At 34.6% G+C, this 27221-nt stretch overlaps 2 protein-coding genes across 2 annotated transcripts; both read right to left on the reverse strand.

Annotated features, from left to right (window-relative positions):
• Positions 1-1465: 1465 nt before the first annotated feature.
• Positions 1466-27221, reverse strand: LOC128999935 (lymphocyte-specific helicase-like). The gene is made up of 17 exons (XM_054426722.1): positions 27209-27221; positions 21160-21267; positions 18809-18912; positions 17603-17736; positions 17175-17343; positions 16529-16711; positions 15671-15853; positions 15113-15336; positions 13574-13802; positions 12577-12738; positions 11283-11410; positions 10372-10486; positions 10161-10271; positions 9625-9861; positions 4456-4615; positions 2774-2884; positions 1466-2385 (listed from the first exon to the last, which is right to left on the reverse strand). The coding sequence occupies exons 2-17, from the start codon at positions 21254-21256 to the stop codon at positions 2282-2284; spliced, it is 2451 nt and encodes an 816-aa protein (XP_054282697.1). The 5' UTR covers positions 21257-21267; positions 27209-27221; the 3' UTR covers positions 1466-2281.
• Positions 22121-23524, reverse strand: LOC129000275 (uncharacterized). The gene has a single exon (XM_054427235.1). It carries the CDS (start codon positions 23522-23524, stop codon positions 22121-22123), a length of 1404 nt encoding a protein of 467 aa, XP_054283210.1.

Below are 27221 nucleotides of genomic sequence, written 5' to 3' on the forward strand. Positions count from 1 at the left end.
CTGGGCAAAGCTGACGTCACTATGACGTATAAGTAACCTGAGCGCTCAAAAGTTTGTTCGGGGGCGGAATTTTACCCCCGCGGATTTGGAAGTCTAATGAAAATAGACAGAGCGTGATTAATTAGATTAGCAATAAAAACCGGAATTTCACCCCCTGTCCATACAACTAACGTTTAGACAACTGAAGACGTACGGGCCGGATTTTTACCCCCTGGCTGGGTATAGAAATTCTTAAGAATGATTGATTTTCCAATTTCTGTTTTTATTTAATTGAAAACATTTCATTATTATGTAGCCTTTTTTTGTAATCGCTTCTAAGTAAACAGAATTAGCTGTTTAATTTTGATGTTCGGGATTTTTGTTTGGGGCCAACTGTTGGTTAGTAAGTATGCAAAATAAACTGAGTAGCTTATTTAAATGATAATTGGGTGAATATTTCTTCGCTGCAATACAAACGAAAAACATTATTTACCACGTTTGTATAATAAATCGTTAAAAGAAATCTTCAAATCAATTACCATTCTCATTCTGATGTTTGTTTATACGTCATATTAACCAATAGTTAGCTTTCAAAGATCGAATCCTGATACTCGAATCTCAAAATTAAAATTAAAAACCTGTTTGATTAGTTGATGTTATAAATAAATTAAGATAGGCTACTTAATAATGAAATGTTTACTATTAAATTAAAACTGAATGAAGATAATTAAGCCTTCTTACTAATTTATATATCTGGCCAGGGGGTAAAATTCCGGGGGTAAAAATCCGGGCCGTACATTTTGAGCTGACCTCATGAGGGGGTAAAAGTCCGGGGGTAAAATTCCGGCCCGTACACTCTAGGTTTTTATAATTTGATGTTTTCTGATTAAATTCACAACCGTGAAAAGATACGTTTAATTCCGCGTTTAATCCATCAAACTGATGTCGCGAAACTCAAAAGTTTGCGGCCGGAATTTTACTCCCTGGTTTGTGACGTCACATTCGCCCAGGGGGTAAAATTCCAGGGGGATAAAAATCTGCTACCCCTTTGGAAGCAGTGAATTACAAAAAATGCTTCATTACTGAATACTTATAAATCTCTCAAGTATGTGGTGTCACTGTACTAGGCAATGACAACATAAAATGGAGAAAGGTTTATCATTACTGCCCAGTATGTTCAAGCCTGGCTGGTTACCTGCAAACATTCCCAGGCAAAAAAGGGCTTATTTGGTGTACAAGAAAACCTTAGACCAGTGCAAAATAGTTTAAGTTGCCAGCTTAGGGAGTGTACTATGTATTGTTCTTTCTTCTAATATTGTGGATGATTGTACAGATCAGGGATTGTCATGAAAGTTTACTGTTTAATTGTATGCATAATATGATATTTTATGGTGATTTCTTATTCCTATTGTGCAAGCGATTGATACATGAAGGTTTTTTTTGAGAAGGCAATTTTTTCAGGGGTTAGAAATAAAATTTACGTTAATAAAAAACGGTAACAAAATGTATTGTACAAAAGTTTACACATTAACAACTGCTTAAGTAAGAGGAACATTTGTTCGCATTTCTGATGTTTGTCATGGCATCTTAAAGCTAGTCTAATACTAAGAATTGACAACAGCTTCTTAACTGAACCTGATTTTGAATCAATAAATAACATGTAACTACAATACTTTTGTCAATTTTGTAAAAGATGTTTTATGAGAAACTAAACGAACACGGTAAGACAGTAAATTACACACGTTGGACATTCACACAAATAGTCATAATTTAAAACACAATCAATGCAAAATGGAACACGGTTACAGGTTCATTTCAAACTAATAAGACCAGAGCAAAACTTGAAAGCTAACCAATCAACAATAAACTGTAAGAAAATAAAAATTTGAAGCACTACTTTAAGTATGTACTTATTTAATTAACGGGTCAGGGTGGTATTTGTTATTTTCTATGACATACATCATAACCTACCTTAAAAAAGTATTAATAAAATATAAAATATGAGCAGCAATATGAAAAAACTGACATTCAGGCACTTTTAGGTTGAAAATATCTGTATTATACAGTAAGAATCCATGAAACTTATATCCAACATTAAAAAATATTATGGCAAAATAAACCATTACAACTATCACAGCTCATGAAACCTTTCTTAGAAACAACGTTTCAATAAACTGGAGTATCTACAGGATTAATTAACATAAGTACATCGTTGCCTCACAAATACAGGCCACAAAGGTGTCAACGTTGAACGAATTAAAGGAACACAAACAAGAGATGCATACATTGAGATGTTGAGACGTTACTGAGATGCTCCGGCAGCCAACACCTTGAAGTGATTTCCCTCATTCTCGCCGTTGTCAACAGTTCGGTCTAGAAGCTCCTCTAGCTCTTCATCTGTGAATACTGTGACAAAAAATTGTAATTAAACATCTACTTTCATACCTGTATTAAACTTTTTTCAGCATCAGTTCTTCAAATGTGGTCTAGGTGAATAGGGAGAGCCTACTCGTATTAAGTGTCAAAAAGAAAATGTAACGTAGAATAGAATTCCTTTCAACCGTAACTTGTGAACCGAACCACAGTAAAAAAATCAAATTAGTTAGAAAATTTGCTTTGCAATGGGAATTTCCTCCATTTCAGGACCCATCCATCCCTTAAAATTGTATACATACAAGAAAAATTTATTTAAGAATAAGGAGTTGTAAGTCAGAGATATCTAACAAAAGATTGAGATCTAGTTTACATTTAACAAACCCATAAAACTCTGTTAGGGAACCCCTTAAATAATTACCTAGTCCGTTGGACTGAACTTCTTTATGGTGGTCTGCACTTTCAAGAAGCTGTTGGAGTTCTTCAAGGTCATTAATAGCTTTCTTCGCTGGTCCACTTAGCTTGAATGCACCTAAACATAAACCAAGAATAACTTGTATTCCTAGAGAAGGAGACTTGAATTCTTCAGTTTCAACTAAGACTAGAAACAATAACAATATCTGTAATTGGTAAATAAACATTTTTTGTTTTGACTTGAACATTTTCTAAATATAATTTGAATCAAATTTATTTTATAATACATTAATAGAAATAATAAATAACAGTTACACTGTGAGGCTCTGACAAAGCCAACATGAGTGGAAGAGGATTTTCGACACCACCAATAGTCATTGGTATTATTGGTATCAAGAATCAATCGTCAATAGTTGATACTGCTCCCTGAAAAACGTCAAAATTTTGCTGTGATAGGGGAAGACGATGATGTCTACATGGCCGAGGGTGATGATCAGGATTTTGCTACAATCATGGAAGATGATGATGATGACTCCATTACATGAGAGTTATCACAGATTTTGCCATGATCGTGGGGGACAATAACAATGTCTACACGACTACGGGAAATGATCAGAAATTTTTCCGTGATAGCGAAACACAATGATGATGTCCACAGGACCACAGGAGATGATCATAATTAATTTTGCCGTAGTCACAAACGATTGCGGAAGATGATAATGATGTCTACACAACCATGGGAAACTATCCCAAAATTACCTTGATTTGGAGTGGTCCAAAATAAAATTTTCTTTTTGATATTGTTAGTAATATTTATTAATATCTTCATTTACCTTTGATATGGTATTTTTGATGTGTTTTTATGGAACGACAATAAGAAAGGAGTTGGTGTAGTATAACCAATTCATACAGAATTTCTTGTTTCAACATCGACACATTTAGTGTCAAGTGTATATGACGGTTCTTCACAACCTTAGGGGTAAGGAGGATTTTCCCAACTAGGCCTACTTGGTCAGCTCAAAAATGAATCAGCTCTAAACATTGGTCGATAGACAAAAAACAGAGAAGGCAGTTTTAAGGTTTTTGACTGAAAAAAAAACCTGTAAACCGATAGAAATCTATCGGTAGCTTTATGAAGTTTATGGGGAAAACATTATTACTGAAGGTGGAGTTTGTCAGTGGGTCATCAAATTTAAAAATGGCCGAACTAACGTTCACGACGAAGAGCGAAGTGGAAGATCCAGCATTGTGACTGCCAAACTTGTCGAAAAAGTCGATGCCAATGTCCGTTGTCAGTAAAGTTAGAAAGTTCACAATAACAGAACTCTCTATGGGTTTTCCACAAATTTCGCGAAGTTTGTTGCTTGAGATTATAACCGAAAAGCTTGGTTACCAAACTGTAACCAAAGAGTTCATTCATTTTTTTGTTTACACGCACTTCAGAGTTTGCGGAATTTTCAATTAACACAGAAATTTTAAACTGTCACAGTAACTCAACGGAGTACAGCAGAAACCTCTTACTAGCACGGCTAGATACCGACTGAGCTGCATAACAAACTAACACCAAGATGGTCGTGCTAGCCCCGCCCCTAGCGGATAAAGAAAAAAACGTAATCTACTTTCTGGTTAGCCCTTGTAATTGTGGAATATTTAACTTTGAATTTTAATATAAACTACCAATATACTAACCCTTTTTAATCACAACTTTTTCCAACTTTCGTTTTCCGCAAGCAACTTTGTGAATCTTCTCATCCACAGTACCCCGGCTGATGAAGCGGTAGACGATCACTGGCTTCTTTTGCCCGATTCTGTGACATCTGTCCATTGCTTGAAGATCAACTTGGGGATTCTGAGGGTCAAATGTGTGATTTAAAAATAAAAAGAGCAAAAATGTTACCTTAATTGGATCCTTCCAATGGAGAGTATTTACCAATTGCCTATGGTACATTCTGGATTATCACATCCCCACATTACTAGAATGGTTACCTGAGGTAGTTTTTGGCCTGAATATAATAGGCCTATACTTTTTGTTATTTTTGGTTGGAAAACAATAATTAAGTTATAACGTATGTTTCTGTTTAAAGTAAACAGTAAAGCAAAAATAGCAATTACTTGCGATGCGTTGGACAGCTACTTGATATAGTCTTTGCAAGTACTTTATAATGTAGGAATGATCCGCAATAACCTATAAAATTAAAATCACACAGTATTAGGTTGGCTCTGGACAATCTGTCAGCAGATCGTAAACAGGGAAGTACACCCAAGGAAGGTTTTATTGGTCCTAAGACACTAGACACGAGCCCCGGTATTGTTTTTCACATTAATCAGGCTAGACCTAGGGGTTGCGGCATTATCACTTCCCTTTTGTCAGACTTGTCATTGCGATGTTTTGATATTGATATCATTGTGTCAAGTATAGCTCATGTCAAACTGAAACAAAAAAGTAATTTTATACTTCTTTTACTAGAAAGATCCACCTTTATTGCGGTGTGTTGGTTTAGCACAATTTTAACATGGTAATACTGTATTAAAATTTTTCAAGCTCGGGTTTAAGAAGTGTTGGGCATGTTTGTTTTGTTGTTTTCTCTAACATTAATTTGTTATTAAAAAGATTAGGCTTTATTGAGTGTTGATTTTACTTTATCAGGTTTTATTTGCTATGTATTATTAAAACACATATTTTATGGGTACAGTATTTGACTTCCTAATATGGTACTGTATTCCCTAACCTTAAGTCTAAGCGCAACCTTTTATTACCTAGCAGAGTACCCGTCCTTCGTACGGGGTTGGAATATAAGTATAAAATGCTTATTGCAGTTATACTCAAGCTTTGCGATTGCAATGGGTGGAGGACACAGTTTGATAAAATTTGCTTTTTTAAATTTACAGTATTCTATAGTATTACACATCTACCATAGCCATAATGTTCTACCATTTTACCCAAACAATAGAGAAAATAAACTATCAATTCGCAAAATATCACAAATTATTCAAGAAATGAAAAACATATACATAACTAGGGGTGTGCGAAGCAGCAAAAAATTTTCGATTCGAAGCAACGATTCGATTCAAAAGATTTTCGATTCGATTCGATGCAACTCGATTCGAAGCAATACGGTATTTTTCTATTCATAATTGTCAATTGAGTGGATTAACAATAATTAAAATTTATCTCATTTGTGTAATACAAATTTTTGTTGATGTGGTATTAGGCCTATTCATACTTAAATATGAATTTTAGGTGAAAAAATATTTATTTTCAATCATATGTATTAGAATAACTGCTGGAAATACCAGTGAGCTGCTTTACTTGCCTATTTCATAATTTTTACTTGGAATTGGCTCAACTGCAAGAAAGAAGAAAATATTTTTTTTATCAAGACACTCATTCTCATTTTAATAACTGTTTAAATAACTAAATAGGTACCGGTAGCTAAATTACAACAAATTTGAATGGAACTTAATATAAAAAGACCATTAAGAAATAAATTTACATATCACAAGTTTAGGGCCTGTGGACCGGCTTCAGGACTGCAAGCAAGAAGAAAATAAAAATAATATGTTTCCACCATGCATCATGTATCATTCATTCCCTGCCTCCTAACCTCCTTAGTATAATAACCTCACACTTACATTATTTGTTACATCATCATAAATAAAGAATTATTATTGGCATCAGTAGGCCTACAGCTTTACATAGGCATTATTTTTATAGGGCCTAAAATAGTAATAGGCTAGAAGCAACATGTCAAGTAGAGAACTCATTGAAGAAAAGATATTGTGTAAACTAATTTCCTATAAAACTCAAAAACAGTAAATAACATACAAACATTGTTTATGGTATAATTAATAAGGACTAAAAAATGCATATAATGTCATACAGTAGTATAGACCTACCGGTACTGCAAGAGATTAAAATCCTAAAACAACTGATTTTGATAGCTAATGAATGAAAAGAATTAAAAATCCATAAAATGAAGCTAAACAATATCACAACTAATTAGGTACCCGAAAAGTAACTCTTAAATAATATATAGAAGATTAAAATAATATTAAATCAAGAGACAAGAAAGTTAAATGCTATCTTCTAGTGCCCTTGGCAACACAGGTCAATGTTTTTAAACTACCCTCAATGTTTTTGGAACAGCAGGGCCTTTTTCTCTTAAGGAAGGGTAGTAGTATGTCAACAAAAACAATGAATCAGTCTCACCAGCCAGGCCCGGGCAACGATGTGTGAATTCAAGGTCATAGACCCTCCCCCTCCCCTCTTACACCACCCGGTTGCTACCCAGTTGCTTCAATTGCTGACAAAATGCAAGTGATGAAACAAGGAAGTAGAGACAAAGAAATATATTTCTTTATTCAAAAACACAAAACTGTTAGAGATTATTTTCAAAGAAATTAATTCAATGTAATTTGTGAGTTGTAAATATTGTATTGGATCTTAGAAATATATTTTTTTAACACTATTTAACCAAGATACAGATCTGTTCACTATATCAGATATTTCTTTTGTTTATAATTTATTATGTAAAATACTAAATATATTTTTAATTAGGTATTGAATGAACAATAAATGATTATACTAATATGTCTGGATAAATAGTCTTTCTATTCTTTTGACTCTGTTTTCTTTGCACTGTTAGTGTTGCGTCACGGCTTTTGTCTTGTTACTCTTATCAGTAGACGACTAGACCTGCTCTGGCTAGTCGCAGTGCGGTAATTGCTCTGTTGTGTCTTTATTCTTAAAGGTCGTGAGCCAACTTAATTTTTAATTCTCATTTGAACATTTTAATTCCTCTGTAATAGATATAATAATATAAGAGTGTTTCTTTGGAAATAAATTATTCTTTTTTTTCTTTTGCCCCAACAAAAATTCGGGGACGGGGACCGACAGACACCTAACAAAAATACCAAATGTATCAGTCTATAACATTGATCTTACTAGTTAAGTATTAAGTAACAATTTTTCAGACTTATTTTTAAAATGATTTTGGAGTAACCTACCTTGTTTTGGCTAGGTTCACAGTAGTAAAATATTTCACACACTGCTTACATCAAGACAAAAAACAAAACCTCTAATCATTTGCAATGTCAAAACAAAAAAATATAAAACAATTAAAGCTATATTTAATGCAAAGAATGTATTAAATAAGAACGCCTTCGTAAAGGAAACGCAACAGCAACGCGCTCCTGTATTGCGGGTATTGCATTGACTTTCTGCAGGCGTTTTTCGTATATGGATACTGACTCCCTCGTGAATCGAATCGTTTTTTGACCACCACTGAATCGAATCGCGATTCGATGCATCGAATCGAATCGAATCAAAATTTTGATGCATTTTCGATGCATCGCACACCCCTATACATAACTGTAAACAATCCTACTTTGACAGTTCTCATTGCGAATCACAGTTTTTTGTTGCTGCTTAGTTCAAATTAGCTGTTTTCATAAATGCAAAAAAAATATAGTGCTGCACCCTGTTGGTAAATCTTATAACTTTTTAATGCTTTTCCATATCATAGAACCAACTTTTTTAGTTGAAACAGCTGACTAAATTCTTTAATTCCCTTTAAATATGAATACTCATAAGGTTAACATGGGGAATTACAGAGCCACTGGGGCGGAGCCCGAAAGGATTTTTGAGATAAGAATATGCCTATATGTTAATCGGGAATGTAAGCTATCATCATGCCAAATTTCAGCCCAATCCAGTGGTTTATGCGTGATTGAACTTCAAACAAACAAACAAACAAACAAACACACAAACTTTCACATTTATAATATTGGTAAGATAAGATTATCTATGCAAAATTTTATTGAAATCAGAAAACCTTGGGCGACAAGTCTACTTTTGGCTGGATGATTTGGCGTGGAATGACCCAGCAACCTTTTATTATTATCATTATGAGATTGGGACGACACCTCTCTAGGTGAGTATTTTAAACCAAATATGAGTGAAGGATGAGTGTAAGAATGTTGTGAGGTGGTCTGTTATCCAAGATTCCCGGTAACCGATGTAGACTCAGTCTCAACAACTTCCGTTCATCGGGAGTGTACTATACTTATAATTTAAAAAAATATAATTAGGCCGAGATCAATCTTAAGAATAAAAAATACAAATGTAATTAATTACATTATATTGATTTTAGCTGTAAAAATTTAAACCAGTACAATGTAACTAAAGCAGGCAGTTTATATACACACAAGTATTTAAAAAGGCTGCAGCTATTCAAAGAAGAAGAACCCATCAAATTGATAAAAATGAAAAATAAGCACAGCCTATTAACCCTTCAGATAAGATTAAGTTCAGATTTTTTTCCTTTTTTTGGCGAGTATAGGTTGCCATTTGAGCAGATGGGAAAATGGCGCGCAGCGACCTATACTCACCATTCAACCGCAAAGATAAACATTTTTGATTCTCTATTTTTTAAAGTATATGTCGCCATTTTTAAACAGTTGGGAAAATGGCGGGCGGCGACCTATACTCGCCATTCTACCGCAAAGGGTAAAAAAAGTAAATTCTACAGACAAAAAAACTTGTCTTTTAACTTAGGCCAAATCCTAAGACAAAAGCCGTTTGTACTGAATTCAATTTCAGCTACTGAACTGAAAGGGTTCAATGTTGCTAAGACCTTAAATTTTTTTAAATGCCAGGTTCATCATACAGTAGTTCATAATTTAAGTTAGTTGCCAAAACTCAGCAACACAGAAAATGTTAAAATCCAATAACCTGTCCCTGAAACAAATAATATCCTTATAAAAGTTGAATTTTATCTCAGATAATTGTAGCATGATCAGAACTATTCACAAGGTTGTACTAGTTTTGAAAGTGATGACTTTTGCAAATCTACTCACGTAATCACTATCAAAGATGATGACGGTGTCAGCTGATGTTAGGTTGAGGCCGAGACCTCCTGCTCTTGTCGTGATGAGAAACAAAAAGATGTTCGGGTCTGAATTGAATGCCTTGATGTTCTTCTTGCGATCTTCTATGTTATCGCTCCCATCCAGTCTAACGTAGCGGTAGTCACGCATCAGAGCAAACTCCTCAATGAGGTTCAACATGATTTTGAAAAATGAGAAAATAAGAACCTGAAATAACAAAAAAATTTGTAGAATACCACTCAAAAACATTAGATATCGCAACAATATTTTATTGACATCAGACCATACATGAACTTTGATACTGTATAAAAAAAGTCTGACAACAAAAATGTGGGATGGTTACAATTCCTAATGCTATGAACTATTTTGATTTTAAGTTGCCCAGCAGTCACTAAAAAAAAAATTCTCATGTTCTTTGGACTTCTTATGAAACACACAAGTCGGGGAATTTTTATAAGAGTTGAACAGAATTTATGTTCAGCATGCAGTAGTTGGCAATGACTTACCTTGTGTCCTCGTTGTTTCAGTTTAAGCAACATTGCGTTGAGCGCTAACATCTTGCCACTGACACTAACAACCTCCTCACTGCTTTTCATCACCCTCTCTCCATCAACCACCTACCATCAAACAACAATATTTTAGACAATGACACATTGAATACTTGTGTGTCTTTAACACATAGCAGTAATCTTCAAGGATTCTATTGGTTATAGTTACCTCAACGGGCATCTGCACCAGGTAAGGGTGGTTGGCGATCTTGCGCAGCTGCATTTCTGGATTAACCATCTTGATGTTGTTGTGGAATCCAGGCTCTACCAGTATCTCCTGAGGCCTGGACATGGGCAGTTGCATAGTTATATAACAAACACAGTAAGCTCTTATTATCTAAACAAATTATACATTAATACAATCCTAATCAAATAAATGATAATTTCCCTAGTAATAAACTAGATAAGCCTCATTGCAGAAGAACTAGGTGAATTTGTTGCTTTGAGTAGCGTAGGTAAGGTGGACTGATTGATGCTCCTAGGTGTCAAAGCTTATTTGCACATATAAATATGTACTTGGTAACACAAGAGGAAATTCAACTGTATAAGAGATTGTGTGAATATAGTACTATGTTGTAAGTAATACTTCAAAACTAGGCAGTTTCAAAAACACCATCCGTTTAAATTAATATTTAATTTAATTCAAAGATACTTTAGTCAAAAATATACAAGAGTATACATGAATGGCATACAGAACTATACATCATACATTGTACAACAAGATAGAAAACTGATACATATTTTTATAAAAACCAACGTTTATTTAAATGAATAAAAAAAAACTAAAAAATTTCTTCAAAACTGTAAAGCGCTTTTGGTACAAGAAATATTTTTAATTTTCTTTAAAATATTCAGCCTAAAACTTTTTTACACTTTAGAAGGTAGTTATAATATTTTAACCCCAAAACAGTTGGATTTTTGTTTGAAATTGCTAGTTTTAGGCTTGAACTATTAATTTTCAAGATTTGTCCTTATACAAGTCGTCTCTTTCCTTCTAGGCTAAATACATTTAAATAGATTTAAGTGAAAATCCAACTAGGCAAATGGAAATTTCCTTAGTCTGCAGGTTTAACAACTTACTCTTCCTCTTCTTCAGGAGGAGTATTTTCTCCAAACCAATCAAAATCCTTGAATGTATAGTCTTTCTTCTGTTCAGCACATTTTCTTTTCCTTCTCGGACCATCAAGATCTATTGGCACATCTTCTTCCTGTCACAAGTGATACATTAAAATGATTAGGTAGCTATAATTTAAAGGTAAAATCCTTAAAATCATTAATATTTTAAATATTTTAATGTACAAAATTGTGATTTTATTTGCAGTTAATGAACAGTTAATGAAATAAGAACCAATACATTTATGTATTAATTAACTAATCTATTTAAGTGAATTTTAGTTTTAGAAGTTATTTGTGAACTGCCAATAAATGCCTTAGAAACTAACGTCGGAGGCTAGCTTCTGCTGTCGAGTATTTTAAAAACCGTCAAGTGTAGGTATTCACAGAATGTGCTACTTATTGGTATTTTGACACAACCCACTTTGGACAATAAAACCGAGAAATACTTGCTCTCTGACATAAATAATATTAACAAGTACAGTATAGGAAACTGACAACTTCCTCATTTATCTAGAGGTAAGAGCGAAATGATTAATAAGTCGACATGAGAAACAAGTTTCGTTTGGTTATATATAGGCCCCTAGACTTTGTTTTGATTTTATATTTTTATCATGTCACATTTATATCTATTCCATCAAGTAACTAAGTACATTATATTTTGTTTTTATGCTGCTGGAATAAAGATTTTCAAATGTTATCTTCCGCTTGTGACATCCGTAAATTCAACTATTCCTCCTTGCTTTGTCTTCAAAATTGAATTAAAAGTACAAGAAATTAAAAACACTGTTTTAAGTGTTTGCTTACAGTACATCACGTAAAAAAAAAAAAAAAACAGGCATTCACAGAAATAAAAAACCACCATCCACTGTTTAGAAACGGAAACTAAGCCAATACTGAATTTAATTACTTACTATCATGATATTTACTTCCCAACAGTTGTTTAAACAGCAACAAATTAAGTTACTTACTAGGAACTATGCTTGGTGTTCCAAAGAATAATATCCAGGAATTGTTTAGATCTACCTCATACCTAACTAATAATGTAAAGAAAACGGAGAGTAGAGCCTAAAATAAATAAAAATTTAACCCAAGGAAAATTTCTCCAAAAATGTGTTTTGTGAATCAAATGTGATTTCCAAAAAAATAAATTAGGGTTCATTAAACAAATTTGTCTTTCTGCAAAACAAACCAGTATTAGTGGTGTTGAGACGAGAATATTTCTTGTGCTAGCAATGTAAATGAACTGTGATTGACTTACCTTGTCAGATTTGAGCAAGGTCTCAATGACCTTGTCAATGGTAGCTTTGTACAGTTTAAGCTGTAGATCAGTCATCGGACAGTAAACCAGGACTTCCTTCTTGGTCGGCAAGTTTAACTCTACGTCCGCCTTCACTCGTCTCAGAAGGAAAGGAGTCAAAATCTTAATGACAAACAATGTTAATATTACTATTTGGCTTGAACTTACAAATATTATTTTTTTTTTTTATAAATTAAAATGCAAAACAAATCACACAAATCACATTGGTGTTGCTTTTTACAAGATGGAAAATATGGGAGGAAACCCTGGCTGGGAGAAATGACTTGGCAAATTGATCACCTACAGTAACTAAAGGTTTCTTCGAGTTGTTGAACTCAAGTTGGGTAACCAATACACAACAATTCCCTTCAGCGATATCAAAAATCAATTGGGGCTTCAATCTCTACTTTTGGAAAGAGAATCAGCTGACGTTAGGCTACATCTCTCGTAAAGCTTCTTATGTTAATGTCGTCTGCCCCGAGCAGCTTGGTCAGAAAAAATTAATGTCTCCCAGCAACAACAAATAATGTGATCAACATTTTGTAAGAATATTACATTTTACAAAATACAATTTGATCCATAAAAAATGGTATGCCAACACGCAATCCTACACTCATTAATAAATGTATCTCTGACTACACAGGCAAGGTACAGAAAAAATTAAATTTGAACTGGAAAAGACTCAAGAGGTTTTCCTTTTAACATGCAATGTAAACGGAACTGCATGTGTAGATCAATTATTCATACAGCAACAGATTCAGCAGGGTGGCTACTTTAAATCTGGTTAAAAAATTCAAGGAGTTCCAGGAGAATTCAAGACAAATTCCTGAATCTTAAGTAGCCTACTAATGGAACCATCCGTTGAGCTTAATCAAAAACACCATGTTCAGTCTTGATAAGCTAGGCTGTGATATACAGAAGAGTACATTATGAACACTAAATGCAACCAATAGGCTACCTGATGGAGTGTGGTAAGGATGTGAGATTCTGCCTCTTTCTGCAAGATGGAACTCCCCGTCTCATGAGAAGTGACTGCCTCGATGTCAAACAAGGCTTGAAACATGGTGAGGCCATCAAACACCTCGGGCAGTAGAAAGTTGAGCAGAGCCCACAGCTCTTTCAGATTGTTCTGCAGCGGTGTTCCGGTCAGTAGAATTCGATTGACAGACTTGAATGACTTCAGGCATCTGAAAAAATGATCATCAAATTCAGTGAACACTCAACTTGAACTTACTTAATTTAAAAACTTCAAGAACTGTCATAATAACAGAGTATGTTCCTGTGGAACACTCTTTACAAGTTGAAGATTACAAATTCAAAAGTACTGTATAGTTCTCAAATACTTAGGAGTGACCAAGAAAATAAAGAAGTAGAGATAAATGCCTGATAAATATATTTAATACATATTTAAATCACTGCTAAAAGTTGGATTTTTGTCAAGGAAACCCAAAACAAAAACTCTGCAAAACAATAATAGGCTACAGCCAATAGTACTCAATGGATTTGAAACCGGGACATTGACGAAGAACCAATAAAATAATTGTTTTTGAGTATAAAATACTAACAACTATCTACGGTCCTTAATCCGAACAGGCCCCTCAAAACAGCTCAAATAAAAAGTAGGAAACTGAGATCGGCTGGTCATGTGAGAGAAGAGAAGAAGATGCTAAAAATGGTGTCTGAAAGTCTTCCTTGGGGAAGATGACCACCAAGATAACCTCGGCTAAGACGGCAGGACCAGGTGTAAAGAGACATAGGAAAGCTAAGAGCAGAGACAGGATGGATGAAGACACAGAAAGGTGGTGACTTGTTGGTAAGGTCAAAAACCTTCTGAGGTTTGAGTGCCTGCATAGGTAAGGTGATAACATGGGTAACTACAATTTAGACTGAAAAGATCACCAAATAAAGCGGAACACTTAATTTGAGCTTCTTTTTCTTAAAAAGCTTCATAAACCACTACCATATAAAATTAATGTCGTAATAACAAGGGTAAATTAGAATATTAAAATGGTTTAGCTACTGGCATGGAAACACGACACAAGGTCTTGAAATTGAAAACCTAACACTGCACTCTGCATAGCCCAATCACTACCTCCTTTTCCCATTGCTTAAACACTCACAACCCTTAACATCGGCTGGACTCTGGGATTTTGGTACAGGTCAGCCATCTCCCAGCTTAATACCTGCCAACCATTGTTTCCCACAGTTCTGTCAATCAGTTGATTCACTGTGAATGTTAACACTTCCATGGGCCCTGTTGTAGTTTTTCAATCGGAATTAAATGTTTGTGTAAGTTTAGACATGCAAAATCAACCAACAATGTTGTCAACATAGCTAAACAAATCTCCAAATCTTTTGACTCTTGTTGAGAATAAAATAAACCAAAAAATGTATGGTGATGCAATCGAAAGAGAAAAGGATTTAGCATTCAAGTAAACTGAATATAATTTTTGTTGAGGAACTAGGCTAATATATTTTGAACTAAACATGTACACACCGTGACAGCTGTGTGTTGGCGTTTTTCAATGCGTGACCTTCGTCCACAATGATATACCTCCAGTTGAAGGTGGACATAAACTTGGTCTCCTTTAGTGGCACTTGGTAAGACGTAAGAACCACCGGGGCAATAGTCACCTTCTCATTGATCCTCACTTTGGTCCTCAGCTTTTTGTACATTTTCGGTCGCTCATACTTAGACCCATGAAATAATATCACTGGAAGCTGTAAAATAAATTTCCTTGAGTATATAAATAATAGCCTAAAACAATATAAGAGCTCTTTCAGATGCAAAACGAAGTTTATATTTTATTTTTAAAATTAATTACTAGAAAGTTTTTTAGTTCTTTTGCACTGAATATATCTAGCTCTCATGTTGTTTCCATTGCTAATTATGATTATGAAGGTCAACAAATAAAATGTACAGTACTACTCTAGTGCTTAAAAATCTGAAGTGACTTAATGCCTGAATACGTTAAAAATTTAAACTATTGGTTTCAGAGATAGTAAAGAAAAGAAAACTCAGTGAAATGTTTTGTCATTACAGTAAGGTTCCTACCTGAGGTGCAAATCGTTCAAACTCCATGACCCAGTTGGGCAATGTGGACAGAGGAGCCACTATCAGGTAAGGGCCAGGTATCCCGTTCTCAATCAGGTGGCAAAGCAGTGCGATCACTTGGATTGTCTTACCCAATCCCATCTCATCTGCCAAAATACCGTTGACGCCATTTTCAAACAGTGCCTGAAATTATAACGGTTTGGTAAGCAAATCGATCAATGTGTTTTGGTATTGATTTGTTAATTTCATGTACCTTATATGTGTTTAGGAACTGACCAATCTTATCAGCTCTTCATTTCATAAATGGAATTATCTTGCACTGATTAATAAATTAGCCATTTTTCACTAATTTGTTAAATGCGTCCATGTTTTGAAATACTGGCAAAGTTTTCTCACTGTTAAACTGAACTTATATGGGAACATAGTGTCATTGTAATGATGGCTACATCAGCAAAAGCTTAGCATCAGCCAAAACTCATGATGATAACACTCTTGGTTAACCAGATTTTAAGTTTTCATCTTTTTAATAAAGTTGCAAAATATTAATAATAGCTATAAAGTGTTGCTCAACTACAACACGGAACGTACAACATTCTTCAAGATAAAGTTTTAAAGCTGATTCATATTTGAACTGCCAGTCCTGTTTGCTTTGGGTTTAAAAGTATTATAGTAGGCTACCTAGTATATTCTCACAAAAGATAGCAAGGTGGGTGAATACAGGTACTTGAAAAACACCTAGCTTAAAACGATTCCTAGATAGTATGATCTGCAATATACAGCATGATTGTGGTCGTGCATTTTATACATACAGATCATAACAGTGGTATAATAAATAAGATCCAGGCTGGATTCAAGTACCTTCATCCACTCAAGTCCCTGCAGCTGATAGTCTCGTAGAACTCCTCCCTCAAACAACACTGGCTGGTTCTCTGAAACCTCCAACCCCATGGAGTTGATGCAAACACCCGACAAAGGGGTTGGTTCTGGTTTCTTTAAAATCTCATCTGAATCTGTTCGTCTCTTCTTTACATTGTTGATCGTCTAAGAAAAGTCAAATAGCTTTACAATAGAAAAAAGAATATAGTTTATCTATTACCATATCTAGCATCAACATTTGAGAATGAGGTTTTACAGGTTTAAAACAGTTAGAATTTACCGACCGTGAGACAGAACCATTTGATCACACTAATAGGCTCCCCTTTTGGTTTGTCATGAGTGCTCAGAGCTGCACAAGTGGACTGTGGCCTGATTAGTGAGTCATTCTGCTGTTTCTACTATGTTTGTGCAAACTATTTTAGTTAAAGAAGAAAAGAATCTGATGGTACATAAATTAATTTATTTTAATCTCCTGTTTAGTTTTGAACGTTATTTGAAGTGGATCCAGTGAACTTACTTTAATATAAATAAGAGACATTTTATACAAAATATTTTTGATATTTTTATGTAAAATTATGTGCGTTGGTTTAAGTTATTCTGTAAAAACAGAAAACACCTGATATATTACCTCGTGATCTATGTAATCAGTTATCTTGCTGCGTTTCCGTGGGTTCCTAGTCCCATGGTCTTTCTTAGGTTGATTTTTTGGAGAAGAATTGTCAACGACGTTGACTTCTTTCAAACTGCGAGATTCAAGGTTGTTCTTCTTTTCTTCAGCTCTTTTTTTAGCCTCTTCCCTAAAACCAAGATATACTTTACAAAATATCAATAAAAATTATACTAAAAGGTATTAATGTTAAAGTGTGTGAAACTAAGAATCCCCATCAACTTTGAGGGAAGAGTGAAAAAGACTAATTTTTAATAATTTTGTTACTATAATAATGTGTTGTATCCTAATAAATCACACTACTGTTTTTTTATATTTCCTTTACTGTTACTTTGATAAAAGTTTCAAAATTAATAAAAATAAAATAAAAAAACTATGTTAATGCTTACCGTTTAGCTTCTTCTATCTTCGAAGCTTCGATTTTTCTCATTAAAAAGTTGGTGTAGAACTGACTTTGATTCAGCAGATGCATTAGCCGTTTGTATTTGGCTTCCTTTTCTAATTTTTCTTGGGTTTCCAGCTCCTAAAAGAATTGTTGTTCAAGGTTAATCATTATTTAAACACTAGCAGAGCACCCGTCCTTTGAACGGGGTTGGCATATAAGTATAAAATGCTTATTGCAGTTACACTCAAGCTTTGCGTTTGCAATGGGGGGAGGACACAGTTTGATACAATTTGGTTCATAAATTTACAGTATGATATAGTATAACACATCTACCATTGCCATAATGTTCTACCACTGCACCTTAACAATAGAAAAAATAAATTATCAAACATTCGTACAATATCACAAATTATTCATTAAATTAAAAACTCTAAACTGTAAACAATCTTACTTTGACAGTTCTCATTGTGTATCACAGCTTTTTGTTGCTGCTTGGTTCAAATTAGCTGTTGTCATATATGCAAAAAAAATAATAATAGTGCTGAACCCTGTTGGGAAACTTTTCAACTTTTTAACTTTTCAATGCTATTGCATATTATAGAACCAACTTGTAAAGTTAAAGCAGCTGACTAAATTCTTTAATTCCCTTTAAATGAATAGGCCTACTCATAAGGTTAACATGGGGAACTACGAAGCCACTGGGGCGGAACCCAAAAGGATTTTTGAGATAAGAATATGCCTAAATGTTAATCGGGAATGTGAGGTATGATCATGCGAAATTTCAGCTCAATCCGTCCAGTAATTTATGCGTGATTGAGCAACACACAAACACACACACAAACTTTCAGATTTATAATATTAGTAAGATGCTACAGCATGTGACGCTTGCATCACAGCTGATCCGCGACGAACTAGTTCAATAAGCTGTAGTCTAATATCCTAGGGGTCGGAGGAGAAGGGAAGAAGGCGAGGCATGTGCAGTGGTGAGCACGATCTGAGACAGCTGGGATTGTCGCAGGACGCAGACCACCATTATGAGAAGTTGTAGATGTTGTTATTGCTAAATAATAAATAAATTACGTTCTAATTCTTTCAGGAATGGGGGGGGGGGGACTAAGGGGTTAGGGATCTGTCATATTATAATACAATAAGTTATAGCAATATAGGCCTACGTAGACCTAAATAAAATACAATGGAATTCTTAACAAACCTCTTTGTATTGTTTTTTTATTCTTTCTTCTTCCTTCTGGTTCTCTTCTGTCATTTTTTTTTCTTCAGCTTCCATCTCTTTAGTAATGAGTGGCTTTTCATCTCCTAAAGACAAATGAACCATTTAGGCCTAAGCAACTATTTTTTTTTTCTAAAAGAATGTTTGGAGAACTCTTATTACAACGATTTTTTTAAATAAGAGGAAACTAAAATAGGCCTGGTTGAAATAAATAATCGGTAAAAGAAAAGCAACAGCTTCACTAAAACATTATTCTAAGTTAGGTTTTGATTAAGTTGTTTAATATAACTCTTTAACTACAAACAAGAAACAGTAGACCTGAGTATTGGAAGTGCAAAAGCTATTTATTGATGAGAATTTTATACCTGGCTTTGTACCACTTAAAAATTAAATTTTGTTAAATAAGTACTGTTTACTACAAGGATAGAGCTTTTAGCTATTTACATAATATTGAATAACACAATAAATAATTCTTCTATGAACTTATACTCAGTTCAAAGTTAGCCAACCATGCATGATTGTTAATTTATTGCTTATAGTTAAAGTTTTATTTTATATATGTACAGTGTGCAAACTAAGCATGGAAACAAATCTACCTATATTTTTTAAACCGTAATAGATAGAGATAGAAATATTCTGTTTGTGGCATTGATTGTTAACAAAGGTTCCCCAATTTTTTACATCGAAAATATTTTTAACCCCCCTAACACGGTAGAGGGTGACTTATTTGTTCAAATAGCAACTCCTGTTGAGTGACGCCTCAAAGGGTTTGTCAAAAGAAACACAATTACGCAGACTAGAGGTGGATATCTCACCCCTAGCCAAAATGGTGAACGAGTATTCAAAAAAATTGATATTTATGTGAGCACCAATTTCACAAGTAAGTATGGAAACAAATCTGTATTTTTTAAACCGAAATAGGCCTAGATAGAAATATTCTGTTTGTTGTTTTGACTGTTAACAGAGGTTCCGCAATTTGTTACATCCAAAATATTTTTTAACTCCCTTAACAGGGCCTCCCTACCCTGATGGGGGTGACTTATTTTTTTCAAATAACAACCCCTATTGAGTGACTCCTCATTTTGAAGGGTTTGTCAAAAGAAATACAATGACGCAAGCCCGAGGTAGATTTCACCTCTAGCCTATATGGCGGGTATTTTTTAAAATTTGTTTCGATGTAAAAAAGCACCCATTCTACAAATTTGAATAATTAAAAACTAGCAATGTCATAGGAAACAGAATTGAGTAAACCTTAATTTTATCTAGACCTTGTTACACTAAAAATAACAATTTAAATTGAGACCCTTAGGCTATCTGTCTAAAATATGGTGGCCCAAAACTTTGATTATGATTAACCCTTTGCGGTCGAATGACGAGTATAGGTCGCCTGACGCCATTTTCCCAACTGCTCTAATGACAAACTATAGGCCTACTCGGCGTAAAATGAGAAAAAAATTCGACCTCAAAGGGTTTAAGTTCCTAAGTATTAAAATTTGATAAAGATTAAAGTCATTTTATAAAAATTTTGGAATTTAAAAAAAGGGAAATAGCTCAAATAAATCATTTAAGTAGCTCTGGTTGGTTCAGCTCCTTCGGAATACAGTTGCACAATGAAGATTATAATGATGTAAATGAAGACGTTTGTGACCGCCATTTTTTTTAGGATCCACCAGTTTCAATTTATTTTAAGCCATTATTTTTAGTGTCACAAGGTCTATAAAATGAAGGGTCACTCAATTTGGTCTGCTATGACAATCCAAATTTTGAATTGGTGGATTGGGTGCTTTTTCACATAAATCATAGGCTACATTGAAATACCCTCCATTTCGGCTAGGGGTGAGATACATCACCCTTTAGTCTGCGTGATTGCGTTTCTTTTGACAAATCCTTCGCAATGAGCCTTCCAAGGCATGACCCTGAACCAAGCAGTTGTTGATATTGGACCAAGAGAATTCAGTGCTGGGTTGACGTTTGTTGCAGTGAGCCCGTCTGAACGATATATAGAATGCTTTTCAGGGAAACGGAGCAAGTGCCGTTCTATTCTTTGCTGTGGGGGTCATAAGCTGTCAAAACCGATAATTAATTAAAAAGTAAATGTTTTCGGCAACAAATATAGGTTAAGTAATTCTATTATAGGTGTATTATTAAAATTTCGATGTAACGAAAAAATCATCGATAATAAAGAATGATCCCTTTAACAGCAAAGTACCCACATAGCTTCTAAGATCTTAGAATTTTGTCGTAAGGACCATGATTACACATTTTTCTGAACTTACATGACCTAAACTTACTAAACAATGCCACATACATTTAAAAATTTTATCATTTAATACCTGGAGGGTTGGTCATAACGGTGCTTGAAGAAGATTCCTCAAAGAAACATGAGTCCTTAGAAGATGTTTCAAAATCACTATCTTTTGGATCAGACATCTTTCACTGTTCTGAAATTGGACAGGTTAGTTTTTTAATCATCACTACCTAAAATAGCCAGTGACTTTAAACTTATAAGAATAAAAATTATTGCTTTGGCATTATTGCTAGTTATTGCATAGGCCTACTAATTTGAGTACTTTGGTATTTCCGGAGGCCACTTATTTTAAAGGGATTTTTTTTTCTGAGAGCAAAAATAGCTACATAGGGTAATTGGAAAGAACATACTTTAATTGACTTAGGCTACTGTCCGAATTTGACATGATTATGATTAGTGGCCTTTGAGTTCTGCCTCCCAGAAGGAAGCGATGTCAGCGACCCTAGCTGCTACATGTACTGACGTCGAGTCAGGAGATGATCCCTGCGCCCTGGCCTACCTTGCGTATGAAGGCGCTACTGCGCTAGTAGCCGTCAGATGGCCCTGACGTTAGCGAATACGTTTGTGCTTGCAAGTAACATTTTAATTTAAATGTATAAGTGTCAACCTATTGTGTTAATAGTGTACAGGGTGTTAATTATTGATATTTCAGCAATTTCAAATGTGTGTTTTTTTTTTTTTAATTTAAATATGTAAAGTGTATTTTTACATTTACAGAACAATATTATTAATTGGTTAATAGGTCTATACATCAAAACAGAAAATTATAATGAATGTTTATGTTACCGGTTTTGATTTCATATTTATTTGATTTACGTTTTTATTTATACAATTATTCTAACTACTCATATTCGATAGATTAATACCACTATTTTAGTACGGTAGTCTACCAACTAAAACATAATGAAAACTGTAAGTTACACAAATTTATTTACACGAAAAGTCACATCAACATGATATATTGTTACGAATTAATTACTTACAATTTATATTAATGGAAGAGGTTGTGCCAAGTCCATGTCCTCGTTGTCTTCAGAACCACTATCGTTGTTACCATCCACAGAGCTGGATGAAGATTCGTCACTTTCCTCCCCAAGATGTATGATCATCTCGTCCACGGCTTCTTCCATCAAGCCATCCTTGGCCCAGTAGTCCTTCTCAATATTGATGACGTGGTGACAAAAGTTTTTCCATGTGGCATTACTGACGCTATCCAAAGCTTCGATGGCAAGTTCTTGCAGAGAACTTAGTGACATGTTTCCTGATGTATTTCTGGATCTTACATGGTGCTTAACCTTCGACCAGACGAACTCAATAGCATTAAGATCGCACATGTAGGGTGGAAGCCGTACTACTGTGTGTCCGAATTCTGTCAGGAGTTTGTCTATTTTAAATATTTTTTGTGGAGGTTTCAAACGTTGAATTGCTTCTAACAAATCTGCTTTTCTGGTGGACTTCTCATCGTAGTTTTCACCATGCCTTTGGAGCCATTCAAGCATTGTTCTTTTAGTGGCCGATTTTGTTGGCACTTTGTCTTCTTGCTCCCCATGATATGGAGCATTGTCAATTACCAGTACGGAATGTTCAGGTAAGTTTGGAATAACTTGATTCCGTATCCATTTTTCAAAATTATTGGCGTTCATCTGACCGTGGTAATCACCAGTGGTACTGTTAGCTTTGTAAATCAGTCTTCCTCCAGTTAAAAATCCATCCTCAGAGCCTATATCAACAATAATAAGTCTATTAGATGAATTCATGTCAGACAGCACTCCATCAATCTCATCATTTTGCCAACATTTTTTAAACGTCAAGTTTCCATCCACCCACGTCTCGTCCAGATAAAAGATTTTACGGCCATTCTCCCTGAATTTTTTTATTTCACGTAAATATTTACATCTCCAGTTTACAATATCGTTTCTTTCTATCAAAACCTTCCTCCTGGACTTGCATTTTTTCCACCTGAACCCCATTTCTTTCAGGACACGGCGTAAAGTCCAATCACTCCATCCAAAATTTATCCTTTCTTTTAAAATTGGCAAAATCTTTTTGCAAGTTGGAACCACTTTTTTCTGGACATAAAACTCTCTGATTACATCCAGAATGACACGTCTATCAAAACCATCAATAGTAGCGTTGCGGTGATCAGGTCTTTTTCTTTTTTTTCCAGGGGTACTCAATTTTGAATCAGGTGTCAGCTTCCCTTCCTTTCTGATTCGTTTCACAGTAGCTTGAGAAACTTTGCAGTAATTTGCAGCCCGCTCCGTAGCCTTTGAAATAGGAAACAACAAAGATTTGTCCTTCGCTTCCTGATCACAACACTGGATAACTCCACGAATCACTTCGCGTTCACTACTGTGCACAGTTGAACCATGACTTCTCGTGTTATGCATTTTTAACTACTCGAAAAATAACCACAGACGTAATAACCACTCCGCACTCATAAATGAAGGTTGGAACTAAACTAACTAAAGATATTAGGGATGGGGGTAAGAGAGGAAGGATGACTCATAGGACGAGTCCAAGTTCAAGGTGAGACAGCGTCGAGTAAAACCACCGTGCAAGTGGTGCATTGCAACTGTACACCACTGACCGTTGTAAAGTAACAAAACAATAGAGAAGTCAATTCACCCAATACATAGTTTTTTTACTGAGTAACGACTTCAAACCTTCTTTCTAAATAACAATGGTATGGTATTCTAATGATATTATAAAATTATATTTATTTATTAACTAGGCCTAACTATACAACAGTTATATTTGAAACTACTCGTTTCTAAGATTTATAAAAAAATAATATATGCTAATTTTTGGTGTACCTTATTTAAGATATTAAATTAAAACACTAGCAAATACATTACGCATATTTTCAATTCAATTTAAAGTGTTTAAATATGTTTTATAACTTATTTTAAAGAATAACACACACTCCCTTTGATATAATGTGTATGTGAGATTCCAAACACTATCTTTGCCTATCTATAAAATTCCTAAAAGAGAAAATAATAATTTTCTTTAAGATTTATCAAATAAATAGTCCATTATTTTAAATATTATATTTAAAGTTAATTATTTAACTTCACTGTTATTAACAGTTATTTCAGTTGAACAGTTTTAGTAGTTTAGTTGTTCAAAGTATTCAAATTGAAGTAAAGACCAACATGAAGAGAAATATAGTTGTGTACAGTCCGATTAAAAACTATAAATACCTAAGAAAATGTAGTTTGGTTTCTGCTTTGATCGGCATCTTTTCATTCCAACCACTGTAAAAAATGTTAAAATCAAACATTGATTTTTATCGGTTGTATGAAAAAAACGCATAACTAAACAAGCTAAATTATTGTGTAACGTTTGTTAACGTGAGTGTTGTGTTTGCCGAAAAATTCAGCTCTAAACTCGGGTATTTTGTTTTTATCTGACAGCAACGCCCGCAACTAAGACGATACTACGCTCTATACAGCCGTGTTACCACGCCTCAGCCAGGGCTCATCTCGTGCCTCACTGTCAGTAGGTACTCCGCCACGTAGGTATACAGTGTGCTGCGGCGGATGTGTTAGGTTGGGTTATCGTAAATATGTTTGTAAGACTTTCCTCGTTTTGTTATGAATCTAACGATACCAGATGAGTAGGCCTACCGATACCAGAGATACAGGCGCGCAGTCCGGTCAATGACCTGACCTTGGATTACTTGGAAGGGATTTGGCGGGCGAAAATATGACTCATCTGGTATTGTTTGACTCATAACGAAAAGTGGAAGGTCCTACAAACATATTTATGTTTAGCAGAATACCCGTCCTTCGTACGGGGTCGGCAGATAAGTAAGTTATAAACCGCTTAGGTATTGCAGTTATACTCGAGCTTTGCATTTGCAATGGGGGAGGTCACAGTTTGATAAAAAATTTACTTCTTTAAATTTACAGTACCGGTATTTATACCATAGTATTAGGCCTACACATCTACCATAGCCCCATAATGTTCTACCACTTCACCTAAACAATAGAGAAAAATAAATTATTTATTAAAAGTTTGCAAAATTTCACAAATTAAGTTATTCATGAAATTAAAAACATAAACATCACTGTAAACAATCCTATTTTGATAGTTCTCATTTCGTAACAGTTTTTTTGTTGCTGCTTAGAGTTCAAATAAGCTGTTATCATAAATGCAAAAAAATAATAGTGCTTCACCATGTTGATAAATCTTATAACTTTTTAATGCTTTTGCATATCATAACTTAGAACCAATTAGTTGAAACAGCTGACTTAATTCTTTAATTCCCTTTAAATATGAATACTCATAAGGTTAACATGGGGAACTGCAGAGCCCGAAAGGATTTTTGAGAAAAGAATATGCCTATCTATATATGTTAATTGGGAATGTGAGCTATCATCATGCCAAATTTCAGCCCAATCCGTCTAGTCGTTAACTTAATGCGTGATTGAACTTTAAACAAACAAATAGGCTACACAAACTTCCACATTTATAATATTAGTAAGATAAGATAACCCAACCTAATATGACCGTCACAGCGCGCTGTATAAAGGTGGCTTACGGATAATACCAAAGTACCTTGATTTGTTACAATAAAAATAGGCTACCAATGGTCTGTGTACAATTAAGTATATCCCTCCGAGTGTCCCTTGTTTTGGCCTTAACCCTCCAAGTGTCCATAGTTTAGGCCTTAATGTCCACCTATTTTTGGCGCATTTGCAAGGTTTTATTAAAACGGATCTGAGAAGCTTAAAACAATGTTAATTCTAATGTTCTATATAGGTACCATTTTGTTTGGAAAATCATGGGCTTCAATATTATATTTAAAACATATTAAACATTTGTTAAAAAAAAAAATTTTAAGTAAAAAAAAATATTTTGGAAAATTAAAAAAAAAAAAAATAAGTTCGCGCTCAATGAAATTATAGGCCTATAAATATTTGAAAATAGCCACTTTGTTCTAAATTTTATGAGGATTACAAATATATAATCATATAGTGAGGTAGGGCCTAAGTTATCAAATAAATAAGTTATGAGAGAAAAACAGATTTCAGTACATTGCGTTTAGCTAAGAATGCATAGCCTAACCATAGCTAGGAATCTGGCTGATAATTTACATCAATATCACTAACCTACTTCTTCAGGATCATCAACCAGCCCTTCAAAATCACTTAAATCTTCTTATAATGCACCACCTATATCACTACTTTTGATTTTTAACACTAAAACAATGATAAACATAATAAAACACATCAGTCATCGGTCCGAGGATAGCCAAGCTGTTTACAAATACGCACGTCAGCTGTCTGCTACAATTACGATCGGCTCGGAGAACATACAGCGCTAAGACAGACCTCTGGAGAATGCTTAGAATCTAACGAAAAGAACGATACCCAACTCGATCCAGTTCAATCCGATTCAGTCAGTCATAGAGCCTTCGCCGTAAATAGTGTTTGTGTGTCGCTGTAGCGACACTAAACACTACACAAAGTGTGTTAGGTGTCGCTGCAACGACAAATAACACTCGGAGGGATATAGGCCTCAAAAGTTTAATGGCAGAGTATTTTTATAGATATAAAATGAGAACCCACTTTTTAGTTGTCAGTGTGCATATTCATACTAGTCTCTATGCCTTTTTAATATGACACGACAGTTGAGTCGGGGAGCAGTGGGCGGGAAAATCGGTCAGAACCATGCCCCAACTGTCTGGCTGCGGTCGGCCTGTGTGCACACTCAGATATATGTAAGTACCACTAAGTTAAGTAGGTTATGGGGCCGACTGTGACTCCCGACTACGACAAAGAAGTCGGCCGACAAAAAGTCTCTCGTGTGCAGTAGGCATAAGCCAATAATTTAGGCTACCAAGGGCTAGACAATTTGCATAGGCCTAGGCCTAAGTTTACTTTATTCACCCATTCATTCTTTACGGAGCTAGTATGCATGCACCAAAATATTTCTGTACACGCAAAAATCTGCCGAAACATTGAACTTAAGTCTAGCCAGTTTAGCCTAGGCTAGGCCTATGTCTAGACCTAGGTTTGCTAAGAATGTTCAATTTAAAATAAGTTAAAAGTTTCAAGACTTACCTTGGGTCTAAAT

The sequence above is a fragment of the Macrosteles quadrilineatus genome, unplaced genomic scaffold (genome assembly GCF_028750875.1).
Source record: "Macrosteles quadrilineatus isolate MER2022 unplaced genomic scaffold, UCM_ALF_1.0 Scaffold_8__2_contigs__length_117827958, whole genome shotgun sequence".
NCBI lineage: Eukaryota > Metazoa > Arthropoda > Insecta > Hemiptera > Cicadellidae > Macrosteles > Macrosteles quadrilineatus.

Coding starts and splice junctions, on each gene's coding strand:
- LOC128999935 (XM_054426722.1), bottom strand. CDS start 21,256: ATGTCTGATCCAAAAGATAGTGATTTTGAAACATCTTCTAAGGACTCA. Junction 15,854..16,528: donor AGGGACTTGAGTGGATGAAG/GTACTTGAATCC, acceptor TTATAATTTCAG/GCACTGTTTGAAAATGGCGT. Junction 13,803..15,112: donor GCCAACACACAGCTGTCACG/GTGTGTACATGT, acceptor TCATTTTTTCAG/ATGCCTGAAGTCATTCAAGT.
- LOC129000275 (XM_054427235.1), bottom strand. CDS start 23,524: ATGCATAACACGAGAAGTCATGGTTCAACTGTGCACAGTAGTGAACGC.